At 60.6% G+C, this 20,180-nt stretch overlaps 4 protein-coding genes across 13 annotated transcripts in view; 3 read left to right on the forward strand and 1 right to left on the reverse strand.

Moving 5' to 3' along the window:
* The window catches only part of RPTOR (regulatory associated protein of MTOR complex 1), a 99,179-nt gene extending 96,197 nt beyond the window's left edge, over positions 1 to 2,982 (forward strand). For all 3 annotated transcript variants that reach the window (XM_068209880.1, XM_068209881.1, XM_068209882.1), the window contains one exon: positions 857 to 2,982. In XM_068209880.1, the coding sequence (XP_068065981.1) occupies positions 857 to 925 (69 nt within the window). In that variant the 3' untranslated portion in view covers positions 926 to 2,982. The remainder of the gene's footprint in view (positions 1 to 856) is intronic.
* AATK (apoptosis associated tyrosine kinase) overlaps positions 1 to 20,180 on the reverse strand; it is a 175,954-nt gene that overhangs the window by 96,536 nt on the left and 59,238 nt on the right. The gene's annotated exons all lie outside the window — the stretch shown is intronic.
* CHMP6 (charged multivesicular body protein 6) lies at positions 4,242 to 8,421 on the forward strand. Its single transcript, XM_068209925.1, has 8 exons — positions 4,242 to 4,396; positions 4,882 to 4,991; positions 5,424 to 5,511; positions 6,207 to 6,293; positions 6,379 to 6,444; positions 6,549 to 6,629; positions 6,816 to 6,870; positions 8,108 to 8,421. Exons 1-8 carry the CDS (start codon positions 4,334 to 4,336, stop codon positions 8,158 to 8,160), a joined length of 603 nt encoding a protein of 200 aa, XP_068066026.1. The 5' UTR covers positions 4,242 to 4,333; the 3' UTR covers positions 8,161 to 8,421.
* BAIAP2 (BAR/IMD domain containing adaptor protein 2) overlaps positions 19,947 to 20,180 on the forward strand; it is a 38,428-nt gene continuing 38,194 nt past the window's right edge. For 4 of the 8 annotated variants that reach the window (XM_068209898.1, XM_068209896.1, XM_068209900.1 and 1 more), the window contains exon 1: positions 19,947 to 20,086. In XM_068209898.1, the coding sequence (XP_068065999.1) occupies positions 20,015 to 20,086 (72 nt within the window). In that variant the 5' untranslated portion in view covers positions 19,947 to 20,014. The remainder of the gene's footprint in view (positions 20,087 to 20,180) is intronic. The other 4 variants (XM_068209902.1, XM_068209899.1, XM_068209901.1 and 1 more) reach the window with 1 other exon arrangement.

Here is a 20,180-nt window from a genome sequence, read left to right on the forward strand (position 1 = left end):
AGCTGGGTGTCCCTGCTGAATGTCACTGTCACCTGTGCCTGTCACTGCTCCACACCTGGACCTTGGCGTTGGTCACAGGAGCTGGGAAGGGGCTGGAGCCCCAGGAGGGGCTGGGGGAGCTGGGAAGGGGCTGGAGCCCCAGGAGGGAGCTGGGAAGGGGCTGGAGCCCCAGGAGGGAGCTGGGAAGGGGCTGGAGCCCCAGGAGGGGCTGGGAGAGCTGGGAAGGGGCTGGAGCCCCAGGAGGGGCTGAGGGAGCTGGGAAGGGAATGGAGCCCCAGGAGGGGCTGGGAAGGGGCTGGAGGGAGCTGGGAAGGGGCTGGAAGGAGCTGGGAAGGGGCTGGAGCCCCAGGAGGGGCTGGGAAGGGGCTGGAGGGAGCTGGGAAGGGGCTGGAAGGAGCTGGGAAGGGGCTGGAGCCCCAGGAGGGGCTGGGAAGGGGCTGGAGGGAGCTGGGAAGGGGCTGGAGCCCCAGGAGGGGCTGGGGGAGCTGGGAAGGGGCTGAACCTAGAGGAAAGGAGGCTCAGGGGGGACCTTGTGGCCCTGCACAACTCCTGCCAGAAGGGGACAGCCGGGGGTGTTGGGCTCTGCTCCAGGGAACGGGGACAGGAGGAGAGGGAACGGCCTCAGGCTGGGCTGGGGAGGCTCAGGGTGGACAGCAGCAGGAATTTCTGCATGGAAAGGGCGCTCAGGCCTTGGAAGTGGCCGGGGAGGCTTGGAGTGCCCATCCCTGGAGGCGTCCCAGGAAGGGCTGGACAGACAAGGTGGGGATGGGTCGCAGGTCGTTCTGGGTGACCGCAGAGGGCTCTCCCAGCCCGGGTGAGTGTGACCGTGCCTGTTTGTCGCTGTGCTCTCCCGCAGCCCCACCTGGCCGTCGGCAGCAATGACTTCTACATCTCGGTGTACTCGGTGGAGAAGAGGATCAGATGACGGCGCCCGCCCGGAGCGGCTCAGGGCAGGGCCTCCCTGTACATAGAGAAATCATCGACTTGAATGTTTCGTGTTGGCTGCTGCTGCACCCCATAACTTGAACATTTGTTCTTCTGACTTAGCTACTGATGGGTTTTGACAAGGGGAAGAGACAATCTCCTGGTTTTGTTTTGTTTTGTTTTCCAGCTATATCCTCTAAAAGCTACAGAAAAGGAACATTTATTTTTGTTTCCAGTGGTTGGCTTCTCTGTCAGAAACACGGCTCCTGAGCTTGGAAGGACTTGGATGAGGCAACGCCCTTGAGAAGGGTCTTGTTTTAGTCTTTGTTCCTTGTTTTGCTGCAGTGTGGGTTCTTCAAGGACTGTCAGGACTCACCAACAGCTCCATGGGACCCTCCAGCTGCTGCCACCCCTGTGCCAAACCCAATTCCTGGGCCAGGGCAGCGCGACCCGAGCATGGGATGTGGCTGCCAGGGAGGCAGGGCAGCGTCTCCTCTGCATGAACATCCTCCTCCTCCTCCCTGCAGCCTCCTCTCCACGGGAAGCAAGGACAGATGGGGAGCTGGTGGCCTGGGCAGGCAGGGATCCTGCGGGAAGGGGCTCAGGGAGATGACAAGAACAGGGCAGGATGTCCCACGCCACAAAGCTGCGTGTGAGGAAGACGAGGAAAGAAAGAGAACGAAGATCTCCAACGAGCCTGGAGCACGTCACTGGTGTCACCACGTTCCACCCAAGCCCACGGTGCCAGTGGGGAGCTGGGGGCACCTCAGGCACTGCCCCTCCTGCTGCCACTGTCCCTGTGCCACCGGCAGCTCCACAGGCACGGAGCTCTGCCCAGCGCCCATCCCGGGCTCTGTGTGCTCCCCACGGCTGCTGTGCACCCAGGAGAGGCTGAGATTTGGGCACTTGGAGCTGCACTCCACGGCTGGGGCTCACCTGCCCCTGTGGAACCAGGCACGGGAGCACCTGGGCACAGAGAATGGCTGAGGAGGAGGAGGAGGAAGGCAGCTCCATCGTCCCAGCTGCCCTGCTCCGTCTTCTGCACCTTCCACGTCTGAATAATGAATGTTTTGTCCCCTGGGATCCGTTCCGGGGCTGGAGATGGCTGTGGGAAGGGAAAGCACGGCCGAAGGACAGGCTTCCTTCCAGAGGTGCAGGACTCACTGCAGGAATTCCCAGTGTTCCTCCAGCCTGTGCCACGGGATCTGCAGGCTCCAGCAAAGAGCACAGAACGAGGGAAGGGCTCAGAACCTTCTGGGAGCAAAAACTGCCAGCTGTGCTGAGGGGATGCAGTGAGGGAAGGGCTCAGAACCCCTCTGTCCCTGTGCCGGCCATGGCTGCACCTCTGGCCCGTGCCCACCCTGCTGCTGCTGCCCCTGGCACCGTGCCCCCGTGTGCTGAGGCACCGGGGCCACCCCGAGGTGCCACAGGCTGGTGGGGACTCTGCCCTGGGGAGGTGGAGCCCACGTCGGGTGCCCCGAGCACCGTCCTCGTCAGGGATCACATCCCAGGATAATGAATCGAAGGCTTTAAACTTAAAAACTACCTAAAACCCCACTTCGAAGTTACCCAGAGTTAATTATGGTCTAACAGAGCTGTGCCTCTTCCCGACCCACTCCGGGGTGGAACCAGAGTTTGGGATCTCACGTAACCCCTTAACATTCACAGCTTCAGAAACAATAGATTTTTAACTCGTATCAGTGTGCTTGTGAAAGGAACAGGACATTCCTGGCGTGGTGGGAGCTGCTGCTCCCCCCTGGCTCCGGTGCAGCCCCGCGTCCAGGACGGGGGATTTTAAGGAATTTGGGCTGTTGGGCTTTTACCTGAGCATGTGTGGGCTGTGCTTCCACAGGTCTGATGCAGAGATTCAATCATGGGATCACAGAGTTTAACCAAGGATCTGGAGAGCGTCCTACCTTAAAAGTTCACTTATCTCTATTTATTTTACAAAAATAAAGTTTAAAACAAAAAATATATAAAAACCCCCACACGATTGTAATGTGAGAGTAAAACGATTACAGACAAATAAATGGTTAATAAAAAATAAATGCAGAAACACTTCCTGGTGTGAGGATCCTTCCGTGGGGCAGGGGGCAGCCGTGGCCCGGGAAGGAGCCAGGGGGGATTTGGGGTGCAGGGCTCGGGGTCTGGCGGGTCACAGGGGGGTGTTGGTGACAGAGGTGTGTGCCAGCCCGGTGGAGCAGCAGGAATGCCAACCCCGAGGTGCAAATGCAGCCCTGGAGCACTGGCTGCAGCCCCGAGGGCTCCGTGGATCCGGGCACACGGTGGGCTCGGGGGCTCTTCCACCCCGAACGATTCCATGCCTCTGGGAACGAGTCTGTGTCCCCATAAGCCCCGACCCCTACAGCCTCCCTGCCAGACCCCACGCCCTGGGTCCAATTCCCGATATCCCAGTGCCTCAATTACCCCATGCCTGTATCATCATTCCCATTCCCAGTTATCCCCATTCCCTATGTTATTATCCCCATCCTCGGTTATTCCTATTCCCTGTGTTATTCCCGATACTCGTATCCCCATTCCCTATTTTATCCTTATTCCCGACATTATTATCCCCACTCCCGATATTTTAATTCCCATTCCCTATATTATTAACCCCATTCCCAGTATTTTTACCCCCATTCCCGATATTATTAACCCCATTCCCAGTATTTTTACCCCCATTCCCGATATTATTAACCCCATTCCCGGTATTTTTATCCCCATTCCGGGTATTTTTACCCCCATTCCCGCTATTTTTACCCCCATTCCGGGTATTTTTATCCCCATTCCGGGTATTTTTACCCCCATTCCGGGTATTTTTACCCCCATTCCCGGTATTTTTACCCCCATTCCGGGTATTTTTACCCCCATTTCCGGTATTTTTACCCCCATTCCCGGTATTTTTACCCCCGTTCCCGGTATTTTTACCCCCATTCCCGGTATTTTTACCCCCATTCCCGGTATTTTTACCCCCATTCCCGCTATTTTTATCCCCATTCCCGGTGTTTTTATCCCCATTCCGGGTATTTTTACCCCCATTCCCGGTATTTTTACCCCCGTTCCCGGTATTTTTACCCCCATTCCGGGTATTTTTACCCCCATTCCCGGTATTTTATCCCCATTCCCGGTATTTTTACCCCCGTTCCCGGTATTTTTACCCCCATTCCCGGTATTTTATCCCCATTCCCGGTATTTTTACCCCCGTTCCCGGTATTTTTACCCCCATTCCGGGTATTTTTACCCCCATTCCCGGTATTTTTAATTCATTCCCATTCCCGCTATTCCCGTCCCCAGGGCGCCCCCCAGCGGCGCGCTGCGGCCGCTGCCGCGCTCGCTGCGCGTTGTGCGGGGCCGGGCCCCTCGCGGCCGCCGTCGGGGGCGGGCCGGGCCGGGCCGGGCAGGAGCGGCCATGGGGAACCTGTTCGGGCGGAAACGGCGGAGCCGCGTCACGGAGCAGGACCGGGCCGTGCTGGTGAGCGGCGGTCGGACCGGCCGTGCTGGGGAGCGGGGGGGAGCGGGACGCACCGGGCCGGGCCGTGCCGGTAAGCCGGGGTGATGGAGCGGGCCGTGCCGGTGAGCGGGGGGGATGGACCGGCCCGGCTGGGGCTGAGCGAGCCCCGGTGCTGTCGGTGACACGGCGGGGACAGACCGGGCGGGGCAGCGGCGCTGCTTGAGGGGGCACTGGAGCTGTCAGAGCTGAGCTGTGACCCTTGTCCGTCCCCCTGTCCATCCCTCCGTCCATCCCTCCGTCCATCCCTCCGTCCATCCCTCTGTCCATCTCTCTGTCCCTCCGTCCCTCTGTCCATCCCTCTGTCCCTCTGTCCATCTCTCTGTCCCTCCGTCCCTCTGTCCATCTCTCCGTCCCTCTGTCCCTCTGTCCATCCCTCCGTCCCTCTGTCCCTCTGTCCGTCCCTCTGTGCGCCCGCCCCGCGTCCCCCGTGTCCGTCTGTCCCGCAGCAACTGAAGCAGCAGCGGGACAAGCTCCGGCAGTACCAGAAGCGGCTGAGCCTGGGGCTGGAGCGGGAGCGGGCGCTGGCCCGGCAGCTGCTCCGGGACGGCAAGAAAGAGTGAGGGGCAGGGCTCAACCGGGCCGCGGGGGTGGCACCGGGAGGGAAACACCGCTGGACCGTGGGAATCGGAATCCCGGAATGCTTTGGCTTGGGAGGGACCTCAAAGCCCATCCCGTTCCACCCCCACCATGGCAGGGACGCCTTCCCCTGTCCCAGGTGCTCCCAGCCCTGCCCAGCCTGGCCTTGGGCACTGCCAGGGATCCAGGGGCAGCCACAGCTGCTCTGGGCACCTGTGCCAGGGCCTCAGCACCTCCCAGGGCAGGATTTATTCCCATTTCCCAGGCTGCTCATCCTCGCTCCTGGCAGGAGCAGGTCCAGGCTCAGTTGCGCTGCACACGGGTTGTCCCCTTTTAGCAGAAGCACAGAACAAGCGTGGCTTTGACGGGGCTCCTTTGGGCCTCAGTTGCTTCACCCCTGTGTGTCCCTCAGGAAAGCCATGCTCCTGCTGAAGAAGAAACGGTACCAGGAGCAGCTGCTGGATAAAACAGAGAACCAGATCAGCAACCTGGAGCGGATGGTGAGCCAGGCCTGGGGGTGTTTGTTCTGGGCTGGGGCTCCCCTGGGATGCCCTGGAATTCCATTCCATTCCAGCTGGCAGGCCCTGGCAGGTGTTCAGCCCTCTGTCCAAGGGCAAACGTCTCCAAAATTGTGCGTGTGCCACGATTTTCCCTGGAGACACAGAGTGGTGTGTCTGGAACCTGCAGGTTCCCTGCTAAAGGTGTGGTTTGGAAATTGCTGGAACGTTACTCACAGGGGGGATGGCTGCACTGGGGCCTTCCTGGCTTGTGTCAGCCCTGTCATTTCAGAACTGGATGTGTTTGGGTTTGGGGACGTCTCACTTGGGACTGGCAGCTGGAAGATCCGGTGAAATCACCTCAGGGGCTGTCAGACCTGCTGGTGCAGCTGCCTGGGCTGAGCTTTTTGTGTGGATGTTTCCTGCTGCTGGTGCCACTGACAGGACAGAGAGCGCTCCACTGATTCCTCCTTGCAGCTTCTCTGGTGGTCCTGGCAGCCTGTGTCTGCCTAAGAATGGCAACCATGGAATTATTTGGGTGGGAAGAGCCCTCTGAGCCCAGTCGCTCCCCAGCACTCCCACTGTCCCCAGCTGCCACATCCCCATTTCTGTTAAATCCCTGCAGGGTTCACAGGGCAGCCTGTGCCAATGCCTGGCCAAAGTGTGACAGGCTCTTCCCTTTCTCCTTGCCACCGCAGGTCCAGGACATTGAATTCACCCAGATTGAAATGAAGGTCATCGAGGGCCTGAAAATAGGCAACGAGTGTCTGAACAAAATGCACCAGGTACCTGGGGCACTTCAGAGGGGCCTGCCTGGAGCTGCCTCCCTGCAGGCCCCTCCCACACCTGGATTTTGGCTCTGCCCTTCAGGTTATGTCCATAGAGGAAGTGGAAAGGATAATAGGAGAAACCCAGGATGCTGTGGAGTACCAGAGGGTGCGTGACGAGGAGCTGGGAGCAGCACCACAGAGCTGCCGGGGTGGGCACTGCATCCCAGAGCCACCAGGCTGGGATGTAATGTCCTTGCCTCTCTCCCACAGCAAATAGACGAGCTCCTGGCTGGCAGCCTGACTGAGGAGGATGAAGATGCCATTCTAGAGGAATTAAATGCTATTACTCAGGTGGGGTTGATATTCTTGTGGTTAAAATCCACATTTTTAGGAAGCTGTTTTTAATAGCAGTTAAAGTGCCTTTTTGCTGCTCTCAGAGCTCAGTCTGGGGGCAAATCTGGGACATTGCCACCCTGGTGTTTGCCCACAGTTGTGCGCTGCGACACGTGTGACACTTTGTCTTTAATGTCCTCGCAGGAACAGTTGGAGCTTCCAGAAGTTCCTTCGGAGCCACTCCCGGAGAAGATCCCAGGTATGTTCTCCTTGCACAGCTTTGCCTTCTCGTGCTCCTGTGCCGTGCAGTGCTCTGAGACCCTCTCGCAGTGTAAGTGTCTTGGGAAATGGGAGGGGACAGCAGCTCCTGGAGTGGGGACAGGCCCAGCTGAGCCCTCGCTCCAGGAGCAGCCGAGGCTCCGCTCGCTGTTCCGTCAACACCTGGTCATTGCCTTGGGGAGCTCCCTGTGTGACCCCTTCTGTTCTTGTCACATCCTGTACCTGCTCTGAGGCAACCTCCTGCCCTGAGACACCTCATTCATCAGGAGGCTCCATGAGGAATTCCCCCCTTGCCTGAGCCAGGCAAGGCTTCCTCCCACAGCCTCGGGCCGGTCCCGTCGTCGCAGAGCAAGGACGGGTATTTTGTGGATGCTGGATTCACCCTGCACAACACTGGATTTCCTTGGGAAATAACTTGGAGCTCTTCCCACCTCACTTCCCAGTGATTTGGAAGCAGCTGGATGAGGATCACTGGATCCCACGGTTCCAGGATTGTCAGAGCATGAGCTCCACACAGCTGAAGGTCCCTGGGTGTTCCTGAGCGATCCGAAGCCTCAGTGGATGGATTTGTGTGGGAATGGAGCTGGGAAGTGGGAGAGCTGACTAAGAAGGTGACCAAGCAGGCCCTGGTGGCCCTGCCTGGCAGGGAAAGAGCCCACTGGGATTCATCAGGTATCTGTGCTAAGGAGCTGAAAACTCAGACTGGTGAAGACTCCTCTCCTGGGACAGCAGAGCCCTGAGCTGCCGCTCACAGGAGCTGGACCTCCCTGCGTGTGCAAAGAGGAGCTGGAAGAAGCCATTTCCCTGTGTGGAATCTGCCCAGGAGCAATCTGGGATGTGGGGAATGGGGCTGGTTTCCTTGGAGCTTGTTTACTCATAAACAGGGCTCAGGTGTCAACACTGAGGCCAAACAAAACACAGCCCATGGGTGAGGGCAGAGCTGGCCCTACTCCTGCTCCTGCCCAGGATCTGTCCCTGGGCTGGGAGCTTGGCTGGGCTGGGCATGTTCTGAAAGTCTGTAATTCTTCAGTGCTGTGAAAAGGGGCATTTCCACATGGGAATGTGGGATTACTGATAACCAGTTTCTCTTAGTTCAGGTGCTGTGCAAGCATTTGCTGCCCTGCAGAGTGGACTCTGAGCCCTGGATCCTTCTCAGGAAATGGCTGCAGGATACTTGCATTCCCTGATTCTGTAACAAGTTTCTTTTCCTTTCACAGAAGTGTCACCCATCAAGAACAGGCCAAAGCCAGAGCTGGTGGCAGCATCTTAACTCCCAGTGCTGGGGATTCCCCCACCAAACTTTCACCCTGGACAGTTTGCCCTCCCAGTGTGCTGGGAACAGGCAATGCCTTGGCAGCATCCCAGCTGTGCTGGGTGGATTGTGGAGCAGGATTCCCTGCACAGGGTGGGGAACCTCAGCTGATTATCGCTCTTGTATCAAGATTGTTTTCTAGTGCTTTCTTTTTTTGTAACTTAAATTCCAAACTCACTCAGCTGCGCTGTCTCGGGATTAAACAGCAACTCTAAATCATCCAAAGCCAAATTTTATTTTGTAGGTTTGATTCTGGTGGTCAGTCTGCCTTTGCTCTGGCCAAATCCCAGGAAATGCCATGCTCAGAGTGACCATGTTTGTGCTGGGCATGGGCTGGGTGAGCACGAGCCCTGTGGAGCACTCCGGTGTCCGTGTCCCTCTGTCCCTTCTCTCTCTGGTTCCATCTGTGCAGCGGTGGCCGTGTCCCTGTCCTGCTGCACTTGGGCGGTGCTGGAGCTCTGGCTCGTGCAGAACCAGCCCCAGGATTTGGTTTGGGCCAGGCTCAGCCTGGCTGCTCAGCCCTGCTCCTGCTGCAGCAGCTCTGGCCCAGAAAAGCCTGACCTGCTGTGAGCTGAGAAGCCGGGCACGGTTCAGCCCTGGCCCCGGAGCCCTGCGGAGCTGAGCAGCCCTGGGCTGGCAGAAATCTCCTGCCATGCCAGCATGGAGCCAGGATTCCTCCCTCGTGGCTCTGCTCCAGCATCAGAGTTCTCCTTTGCCTGGGATGGATGGATCCCACGGACACTGCTCCAGAGCTCCTGCCAGACGTTTCCTCGGGGACTCGGACACGTTTCCTTGGGCTCGTGCTGCTCCGGCCACGGGGCCTGAAGCTCCAGAAATCACCACTCCAAAGTGCTCTGGGAGCAGCTCCAGGGAGCCCCAACCCCTCTGAGGACTCACTCGGATGCTGAAAGGTCTGGAACGCTGCTGGCAGCCAGGTGGTGGCAGATTTGGCTGCTCTTGGAACGAGCTCACCTGCCAGCTTGCAGATGCTCTTCAGGACACTGCAGATCTTTATTTATTACCTTCTTGAAGCCACAACCTTCATTCTGCATTTCTGCAACAGCAGAAGGACCAGAGGGTCCTTGGAGACTTTGTGGAGCTGTCATTGGGCTTGTGGGATCTGGTGCTAGACAAAAAGTGATCCCAGGGACTGGGGAGCTCCCCCGTGGTGCTGGGCCAGCAGCAGCTCTGGGTGGAGTTGTGCTCTCTCCATGTCCTCTCTCCTGTGTTCCAGTGGCTGGCCAGGGCATCCTTGTCTCCTCGTGTGTCCCCAAGGCAGTGAGTGCTTTGGAAGCACCCCATTTCCACCCCCACTGCTGTGTCCTCACAACCCCACAGTCTCTGGCCCTGTGTTTGACAGCAGCACAGTGCTGGCAAAGCAGCTGCTGCCTCTGGAGCTGGCCGAGGCATTGGATGATCCCAGGGCCGTGTCTCTGGTCACCCCAGCCGCTGTGGGGATAGCCAGCTCCTGCTCCCAGCCCTCCCAGGACAGGGTCCTGCTCTGCTCCCGGCGGTTCCTTCTCTCTGCTCAGTCCCGGCTGTGCTGCAACGCAGCCCATTCCCACCAGAGAGAGCCTTGGATTCACCAGTGCCGCGCTGGCAGGAGCATTTCTGGGCAGTGCTTTTCCTTCAGGGCTCCTTCAGCCCGGTGCCAGCCGGGTGCTGGGCTGTTGAACGTGCCCCTGGTTCATCTGTGGGGCACTCCCAGGAAAGGATCTGTCCTGGGAGTGCAGCTTGCACCGCAGCTTTGGGAAAACCCCGTTCCCTGGGATTGGCATCGCCACGGGAGAGGCCTGGGGAGGGTGTGCTGCAGTCCCTCTGCTCCGGTTTCCTCTCTGGTGAACGTCCTGGCAGCAGGAGAGATGAGCCAGCCCTCCCCAGGGATGCTGTGCCAGGCTGGGCCGGGTCCTGGTGGCTGCACTCCCTGTGGGTGTGGAGAGGGAGCGGGGCTGGTGCTGAAGGGGTTAATGCAGCTCCTTCCATTCCTTGTTGCCACAGTGGAGAGGCCATTTACTGATCCAGCAGGAAAGTTGGGAGCAGGTTGGACGCAGCTTCCTCTGCTAATCCCTGCCCCAACAGCTCCTGCCGGGTCTGGGCTGTGACCTCCGTGCTGTGCTGTGACAATAAAGTGGCTCCAGTGGCTCCTCTGACTCCTCTTCCAGCCTCGTGTTTGCACAGGGAGTGTTTGGGATGAGCAGGAGTTGCCTTCCTCCTCCCTGCCCTCCTTGCTCCCTGCTCCTGGGAGAGATGTGGGCAGGAAATTTCAGAGCAGGCTCGATGTGTGACACAAACAGCCCTGTTTGGCCCTGTTTGCCGGGATGGCCCCGGGAGGTGACAGTGCTGGGACAGTCCTGCCACGGCCCTGGTGTGGCTGGGATTTTTGAGGGCCTCTGCCACTGCCCTCCCCTCCCTGGGTTTCCAGCAAGGCTAAATTAGGGGATTTGTAAGAATTACTCTGGAGTTGTCAAACTGATCCACGGCCACTCCCTGCCCAGACTCGGGGCTCACGTGGACCTGTGCTTCCCTCCTGAGGGACTGCTGTCCCATCCCATTTTGCCTCCCTCCGTAGGACTTTGTGCTTCCACCCCTGCGGAGTTGTCCAGCCAGCTGCCCCAGCCACCACCGAGCCCCTGTGTGTGACTGTCCCCGGTTTGGAACGGGCACAGGGGCTGGGGACACCCCTGCTCCACCCGGTGCAGGGTGAGACCCCCCCTTGGGGTGTTCTGAGCCTCTGGACAGCAGCTGCTCCCTCCTTACTCTGGATTTACGTCTCTGCTGCTGCTGGGAGCAGCGGGATGCCCCCGGACCCCCCTGCCTGCGCCAGCCGGACCCTCGGGGGGCGGCTCAGCCCCCCCGGCCCGTCCTGCCCGGCCCTGGGAAAGCAGCTGTGCCGAGTTTGCAGTGTTTCGTTAGCACTCCCCGTGCCCCTCAGCTGTGGCAGCGGGGTGGGAGCCAGCTCCCGCCGGGAGGGCTGCGCACGGAGCTCTTCCAGCTGTGTTTGAGTTGGCCAGATGTTGAGCGAGAGGAGCGCGGAGGCAGCGCTGCTCGTTGTTAATTAAACCCTGGAGAACGGGAACCAACCTCCCGCTCCTGCCTCGGCTGCCCCCGCAGCGTCCGGAGCCCTTCCCGGAGCCCCCGGCCCTGGCTCGGCCCTGGCCCCTCTGCTGAGGCTCTGGAGAAGTTCTGGCCACTGGACAATGCCCAGGGCAAACCTGCCAGGGCAGGCACAGCACGTGTGACAGTGACAGGGAATGCAGCATTCCCAGGAGCAGTCACTCCCCCTGGACCTCGGTGCTTTTCCCAGCAGTTGGTGTGGCACTGTGGGATTCCCATGCAGGGGAAGGGGGCAGCGAGGAGCTCTGCTGGGAGATGTTGCTGCCCATTCCCTGCTCCCCCCCCAGGGACAGTCCCTGTTCCATGGGGACACTGCCCTGTCCCATGGGATGTGCCCGGCTGGGAGCGCTGCCTGCAGAAGCCTTCATCCCACGCCCCGAGCGAGGTCTGAGACTGGGGGAGCAGGGATTCCAGCCAGCGTTATGCAAGCAGCAGTGCCTTTAAATAGACTCCTATTCCCTGTTGTCCAGGAGGCAGCTGGGCCCTCCCCAGCCACCCCCTCGGTGTGCCCGCAGCTGACACGAAGCTGGTTTGGGGCAAAGGCCGGCAGCTGCCTCCCCTCCTCAGCAGCCTCTTCCCTGGGCTGTGAGGGAATTGTGTAGCGGGAGGCGGTGGCAGAGCCCTGGCAGTTTCTATGCCAACACAGCTGGATGGCAGCGCTGCCGGGGAGGGAGGGGGGCTGCCAGCCCACCCCCAGAACAGCTGCACAGCCCCGAAACAGCCACACCCCCTAACGCAGCTGCACCCCTGACACGCTGTCATGCTCCGCTGCCTCCGATGTTTCCTGGAGCACCCATGGAAAAACAAAGCAGAGCTGAGAACCCCGGAGGTGTCGGATCCGTGCCTCTCAACTGGGCTCTGCTGCTTTTTGGCACGAGGGGCTCAGAGGCCCTGGGGGCTCTCGCTGTCCCCCCTCAGCAGCCCTCAGCTGCCACCCCAGGGGAATGAATTCACAGTGTCCCTTGTCCCCCACCCTCCCTGGCAAACCCTGACTCAGAACCAGGCACAGTGTGGTGGATCTTTCATCTTCCTCCTCCTCTTCGTTATCCACACCCTGAGCCTGCCCTGCTCTGCGTGGGGTTCCAGGGGTTCAGGTGCTTCCCACACTTGGGGGCACTGCCGGGGGGCTGCACTCTGCACCCAAACCCTGCAGTGCCAACCCCCCATCCCAGCTGCCCACTGGGACACGCTGGGAGCCAACCCCTGGCTCCTTCCCTTTCCCTCTCCCGTCTTTTCAGTGCCCTGGTGTCACGCTGAGTCACCAGCAGAGTAGAAGAGGCTTTGGCAGGGAACAAGCCCAAGTTTTGATAGTTCAACTGTGGGGAAAAAAAAAAAATCAGCGCAATTTCCTAATTAGAGCAGCGCAGGGAACAAAGCGGGTCTGTCCGAGCGCGGCACGGCCGTGGCCGGGAATGTGACCTTTGCTGGCTCCCGGTGCCAGACGGGAGCTGCCGCTGCTTGGCAGGGCTGGGATGCCTCTGCAGGGCCTGCTCTGACGGGGGAGGCAGAATTCCTCTTCCTGGGGGACGCGGGACCCGTGGTGGATGGGTGGAAGGAGCACTGGGAGGTGGCACTTGTCCCCGCGTCACCACTTTTGCTGCCCTGCCCTGCCGTGGAATGTGGCTCCTCAAGTCGTGGGTGAAGCCTTGGCCACGCCGGGTGTCCCCGAGGGCCAGCGCTGCCGCGTGATGGGTGTCCCCAGCCTGTGTCCCCTGCCCGTGGCTGCCACTCAGGCAGCACGGCAGAGCCGTGCCAGGCTGCTCGGGGCTGGCACCGTGATTAATTAGAGAGAGAGGAAATGAGAGGAGAGCACTCCCAGGGCTGGGCTGTGCTTTGAAGCAGGAGGAGCCGCGTCCCTGGGTCCCTGGAGCTTCCCTGGGTCCCTGGAGCTGCCGTGCAGGGAGCTGGGTGGCCTTGGGGCTGGAACAGGAGCGGGGGGAGTTTGGCACCGCATCCTTAGCTGGGATGGGCAGCCACAGCCATCAGAAGTGGCCATGGGACAGGCAAACTTGCCCAAGGGGGCTGTGGGGCTGTGACCAGCCCAGTGCCAGCCTGAGGGACAGAAGGAGGGACACGGGCAGGGGATGTCAGCGGGACCTGAACCTGTCGCTTCTGCCACCTCTCTGTGACCGGCTGGTCCTTCCCAGGCAGGGCTGGGCAGGGGGGAGGCAGCCCCCGAAGGTGCCTACAGCCCCCCAGAGTGCCCAGAGCCCCCAGCAGCACCTCAGCTCTGCCCCGGACCCTTCCCCAAGCTCAGCAACGTGATGCAAAATCCCATCATTCCAATTATGCAAATCGCATAAACTATTCCTGTTATTCCGAAGGATCCCCAGAGAGCTCCTTAGCGCTGTAATTCAGCATTACTCACTCGTGGAACAGGCGCTGGGGCAGGTGAGGAGGGACAGGGCTCGGGCCGGCAGCGAGGGGGACCCGGCACGTTTTGGGGCTCCCCCAGAACACACAGCTCTGCTCCCCCAGCTCCCAGGGGGCACGGCAGAGGTTGGGTTTGCCGTGGAGCCCTCCCACGTCCCCAGGGTGGCAGCAGGGATGTGTCAGTGCCAGTGCCAGCCCCGCTGCCCCTTCCCCTCGTGCAGCAGCCGGAGCCTCCCTGCATCCCTCATTCCCACCCGGCGCCTCCATCTTCCCAGGCCCGGCAGCATCCGCAGCGCTTTGTTCTCCCACCCACTCCTCGTTTCCTCCGTCATCCCGGCTCCTCCCCGTGCCTGCGCTCCCCGGGGGCCTCCCGGCAGAGCCGAGGATGCTCCGGCCGCGCTCGCTGAGCCCGGCCCTGGCAGGGCACGGGGGACACGCAGGGGACACGGGGCAGGGCTGACCCCCGGCAGGGCTGACCCCCGGCAGGGCTGACCCCCGGCAGGGCTGTCCCACCGGCAGGACTGTCCCCCCGACAGGGCTGACCCCCGGCAGGGCTGACCCCCGGCAGGGCTATCCCCCGGCAGGGCTGTCCCCCGGCGGGGCTGTACCCTCGGCAGGGCTGTACCCTCGGCAGGGCTGTCCCCCGGCAGGGCTGACCCCCGGCAGGGCTGTCCCCCGGCAGGGCTGACCCCCGGCAGGGCTGTCCCCCCGGCGGGGCTGACCCCCGGCAGGGCTGTACCCTCGGCAGGGCTGTCCCCCGGCAGGGCTGTCCCCCGGCAGGGCTGACCCCCGGCAGGGCTGTCCCCCGACAGGGCTGTCCCCCGGCAGGGCTGTACCCTCGGCAGGGCTGTACCCTCGGCAGGGCTGTACCCTCGGCAGGGCTGTCCCCCGGCGGGGCTGCCGGCACCAGGAGTGTCCCAGCCCCGCCCAGCTGCCTGCAGCCCACGGCCACGGGGGACTGGTGCTGGGGTCCCTCTGGGGATTGCCATCGGTGCCCCCAGGGATGGCACCCAGCCCCCAGGCTCTGCGGCCCTCGCCATGGGCAGGGCCAGGTGCTCCGGGGCAGAGAGTGACACGTGTGTCACACCAGGGAGCAGAACTGCCCCCGAATCGAATCCCTGGGCACAGCAGCTTGCACTGCTGGGAGTCTTGCTCAGCTGCTGCTTCCTACGGGATTTAGGGAAACCCTGGGGTGATGAGAGGCCAGGTGCTTTGTCGTGCCTCAGTTTCCTCTTGGTGAAACCAGCCAACGCCACTTTGTGAGTCCCACTCGCCCAAGCGTGAGGCCAGAGCTGGAGTGGCTGGGTCCAGCACTGCAGCTTCCAGCCTGCAGAATAAGGGCCTGGATTGCTCATCCTTGCCTAATCCCCAGTAAATGGCTTTGCTGGGTTTGCTTGGCAGGATTTAACTGCTGGAAGATGCTGGCACATCTCCAGCCCAGGGACAGCTTCTGAGTCCTGACCCCTTGATAGTTCAGGGACCAGCTCCCACTGGCAGTGACAGAGTCAGGGAATGGGCAGGGTTGTGTCTCGGGTGTAGCTGGGTGTGTGTTCAGTTCCCATCTGTTAAAGGTGGGGCAGTTCTCTGCTGTCAATTGGGCAGTTTTCTTTGTCTCTTCCACAACCAATCCTCCCTCCAGGAGATATCTTCTGCTAATGGGCCATTAATTATTAATTATCTTCTGTTAATGGGCCAGCGAATGTCCCTGCACGGCTGATAAAATTCCATCATCCCATGGGGAGATGCTCTGCCCAGGGTGAGGAGCCAAGCATTCCTACCTGGACAGAATCTGAGATTTAGAACAATAGAGACAGCCTTTTCCCACTGCATTCCCAGAGGAAGCCCGGGCCCATCTCCACCAGCCCTGGAGCTTCAGAGGAAAACTCCAGCCTTGTGCAGGATCCCTGCTCCAGCAGAAGCACAGCTGGCACTGCAGGAGGGCTGAGCCACCATGGGATGGGACTGCTGCCACCATCCACAGGGGGTCAGGTCATGTTCTGACTCTGTCAGTAGTTTTCTTTGTTTGTTTGTACTATTACATTTGTATTTTTAGTTTTCCTAGTAAAGAACTGTTATTCCTATATCTTTGCCGGAGAGCCCCTTAGTTTCAAAATCATAATAATTTGGAGGGAGGGGGTTTACATTTTCCATTTCACAGGAGGCTCCTGCCTTCCTTAGCAGACACCTGTCTTTTCAAGCCCAGACAGCTGGAAGGGACCTTAAAGCTCATGGGGCATTCTTCTAGACGAGGCTGCTCCAAGCCCTGTCCAACTTGGCCTGGAACACTTCCAGGGATGGGGCAGCCACAGCTTCTCTGGGAAACCTGTGCCAGGGCCTGCCCACCCTCACAGGGAGGAATTTATTCCCAATATTTAACCTAAACCTACTCACTGTCAGTTCGAGGCACCTGCTGGAATCCTGGTGAGCAACGGCTGCCCTGCAGAGGGGAGGCTGAGATTGGGAGGATGCTCCAAGACCTGGGTACAGGTGTGGGCTTTGCTGGCCCAGCTCCTTAATGAGGTGCTCAAAAGGAAGTGAGGGGACAGCCTGGGGTTGAGGAGGGGCCCCCGAGGAGGGCAGGGGACAGAACTGAGTGAGGTGTTCAGGGAAAACATGTCCTCTGCTCACGGGGCGTTGGTTTGGCTCAAACCCACCTGGCCAATTCCCCAGGGACCCCACAGATGTCAGAAAAATCATGTTTAGATTATTTTAGAAATAAAAACTTCCTGACACAGCACAGGGAGGGCTCGCAGTGATGTCAGGGCTCCAATGGAGAAGCCATCTGCCCAGGACCACTGGACAGGCAGTTCCTGGGAATCTCATTAGCACGGCAACACTCCGGTACTCACCTGCCCCTCGGGCTGTGCAGGGCACCGAGGGCTGGGTGGGCTCAGCCTTCCCCTTCAGCACACACTGAAAAGGAGGAACAGAGAGCTAGGGGCTGCCACAGAGCCCGCGGGACTGAGTGGGCAAACGGGAGATGGAGATGGAGGCGGTTTCTGTGGCCTGGTCCAGTTCCCTGCCTGGTCTCTCCTGCTCTGGCAATGCCAGAGGAACCCAGTGACCACCTGGAGCAGCTGGGGCTCGGTCTGCCTTGGGAAACTGAGAGCATTTTCTCAGGGACTGTGACAAAAACCAGCACTGGTGCCATGACGGTCCCTCTGCTTCCTCCTCTCTTTGCTGGCCAGTGCCACATCCCACTCAAATGCCCCAGGGATTCCAATTCACCTTTATTTCTCCTCTCTCCTTTTCACCGGAGGCTTCCCGAGTCGCCGAGGATGTGGCAGCTCTCGGTGACCCCGCAGTGCCACATTCCCTTCCCTGGGCAGTAATGCTGCCCTGCAGCACCTCCCTCCCGTGTCCCTCCCTGGCAGCCACCGGGGTGGCATTTCGGGAGCAGGGAGAGTGTCCCCAAGCTGGGAACACGGAGGGGCTGTGGGCCGGAACTGCCCCTTGGTGCAGCTGCTGTCACTGCCCTCGGACATCACTGCTGCAGCCACTGCTGCCCGGCCATCACTGCCCCGGTTGTCACTGCCCTGGTTGTCACTGCCCTCGACTGTCACTGTCACAGCTGCCTCTGTCGTGGCCATCGCTGCCTCGTCCCTGCGTCCCTGCCCTCTGTCCCTGTGCGGGGCGTGTGACCCGGCCGGCAGCGCTGGTGCGATGCCACGCTGGTAATTAAGAAGGAACCTAATGAAACTTTGAAAATAGCACAATTTCCTCCCCACACCTGCAGCCGAGCGGGGTGGATTACATAAGTTATTGTTGCCACAGCAACTCCGCTCCACCCGGGGCTGGAGGTGGCCGGTGCCGCGTGTGCCGCGGTGCCGTCACCCTGGGGAGGGATGGCTGGGGATGGGGCCGCTGCCAGCCCCGGGGCTGCTGCCTGCTCGTCCCACTGCTGTTCCCAGTCTGGCGTGGTGGTTCCCCACGCTGCACCCACACCCCCACCGTGGATGGTCCCGCCTTCACACGGGCACAGGGAGAAGGCGCCGCGGGGATTCAGGTAACCCACGGGACTCTGGCACCATGGTTACCCTGGGCACGCTCCAGCTGCCGCCGAGCCCCGGGGAGTGAATCACCCTGACAAAAAGGCAGTCAGCAGCAACCAGGAAAAAAATTAAAAAAAAAAAAAAAAAGGCAATCAAAGCAAACGCTACGGCACGAGGCAGCGGCAGGTTTTTCCTGCTGAGAATTCCCAGGGTGCTGCGGGAGGCTGCGGGGCGGCAGCGCTGCCTCGGGCTCGGGCACAGTTCCCGGGCCGTGGGCAGCACGGGCAGCCCCGGCCGCCACTGCCAGCCGGGAGGTGTGGACATGGCAAGAGCCAGAGACAAGGATAATTTGCTCCATGTGGCTCTGACTGTGGGGAAATGAACTCCCTGGCTGCTTCCAGCCATGGAGCTGCTCTGGGAGCAGGGAAATATGAGGGAGAAAGGTTTTCAGCACTCAAATTTCAGGGGATAAGGAGAAGCAGAGCATGGGAAGAAAGTGGAGCAGCTGTCTGCGAGCAGGCCTAGATGGAAGAGATTCTCCGAGGGCCATCCCAGAAGGCCTCTTTTATTATCAGAAATTACAAATCCTTTTATCTTCCTCACCAGAGGAACAGCTTGTTTGAATTGCTGGGCTGTCACACTGGAATTAGATGCAAGAACCCCCCACATCCATGACGTAGCGAAGAACTTACATAACGTAACTAAAAATAAGGTGATGGAGATGCAGAGAGAGGCACTCCACTCCTGGGTGCTTGATCCTGAATCCTTCACTGACGCTGGAAAGCCAGTGAGGTGCTGCTGTCTGGCTGAGGGAGCCGACTGTGTCTGCCCACGTGGGATGGAGAGGGAAAGTGGCACCGTGGTGTCCCAGCAGCCACGCAGGCAGCCAGAAACATCTCCCAGGGCAGTCCTGGTCCCAGTCCTGCTCCCACAGCTGCTGCCTTTCCTCAGCTCCAGTGGGAAAGGGTTAACTGGTTACTCCAGAAACATGAGAAAAATCCTTCTCAGAGACCGTAAATTCTTCACTGTGCTCGGAGTGTGGAACCTCTGAGGCAGAAGCCAAAATGGGACCCAAACACAGCTGGAGGGAGCAGCTGCTGCTGGGACCCTCCTGGTCCTTGCCAGGGCCGAGGGAGAGCAGGAAGGGGAAGAGCAACAGGAGGTTTAGGACCAAGGTATCCACCTGGGTTCCTTGTTTCAGAATTGATGGATGTGAGGGAAAATAACATGCTCAGCTGCTTAACTGTTTCACTGCTTCTCACAGCAGAGGAGGAGAGGAAGGCTCAGCCCATGGGCACAGCCGGGCCATGGGGCTCCGTTTAAGCACGGCTCACCCTGTGGAGAGCGGCCGTCCCCGCGGGGAGGACAGCGAGGCACGGCACAGGGATGGGGCACAGGGAAGGGGCACAGGGATGGGGCACAGGGATGGGGACACTGGCTCTAGGGCACGGGCCTGCTCCTGGGCAAAATCTGCTGCCATTGGCCCGAGGCACGGGAAGGACAGGGACTGGGTGTCCCACAGGGACCTGACAGCCAGGAGCTCTGGCAGGAGCCTCCCATGGGAATCCTGGCTCTCCTGGCCGGCCAGGTGGCTGGACAGCCTGGGGACAGCAAGGTGGCAGGCAGGGGCTGGTCTCCCTTGGGCTGAGCCGTAGTCGTGGTGATGGCTCATGCCACCTCTGCTCTCCCGGCCTCCCTGGACAATGTGCACCCTCTTTCCCAACACCCCACAAAGCTGCTCTTCCTTCTCCAACTGCTCCTCACCCATCCACTCCCCAGGGCACAGCTGGGGATGGAGCACAGCCCCAGAGTTGGGGGTACAGCACGGGTGGGGGTACAGCAGGGGCTGGAGAGTGGGACAGCTCAGGGATGTGGGGCACAGCGAGAGCTACGGGGTGGGGTAAAGCTGGGGGATAGTGTGGGGTCGTGGGCCATGGGGTGAGGTACGGCAGGAGTGTAGGGTAGGTTATGGGGTGTGGAATGGGGTGGAGGAGGGGTATGGAATGTTAACGGGCCGTGGAATGGGGTGCGGCGTGGGGAATGGGGATGGGGAATGGGGATGGGATCCCGCACGGGGGGCACAGCGCGGTGCATCTCTCCCTACCCCCGCGATGTTCGTACTCCTCTCGTTACTCCCAGCCCCGCACGGCCGGGGCACAGCCCGGCCCGGCCCGGCTCCTCCCCGCGGGGCGGTGCGGGGCTGGCCGGGGCGGTTCGGGGCGGGCACGGCCTCCGGGAGCTGATAAAAGGCACCGCGGCCGCCGCTCCGCGCTTTCCCCGCGCCCGCGCCCGGCTCCGCCCGCCCGCTCGCTCCGCACCCCGCGCCGCCGCCCATGGTGCTGCCCGGCCCGCCCGGCATGGCCCGCTCCGAGGAGGTGCACCGCCTCACCGAGAATGTCTACAAGGTGGGTCCGCAACAGGTGCCCGGCGCCGCGTCTGGCCGTTTTGCTGTTATTTGAGTTATTCGAGTTCTTGCGTTTCCCCTCCCCGGGACGCGCG

Source organism: Anomalospiza imberbis, chromosome 19, assembly GCF_031753505.1.
Source record: "Anomalospiza imberbis isolate Cuckoo-Finch-1a 21T00152 chromosome 19, ASM3175350v1, whole genome shotgun sequence".
Taxonomy (NCBI): domain Eukaryota; kingdom Metazoa; phylum Chordata; class Aves; order Passeriformes; family Viduidae; genus Anomalospiza; species Anomalospiza imberbis.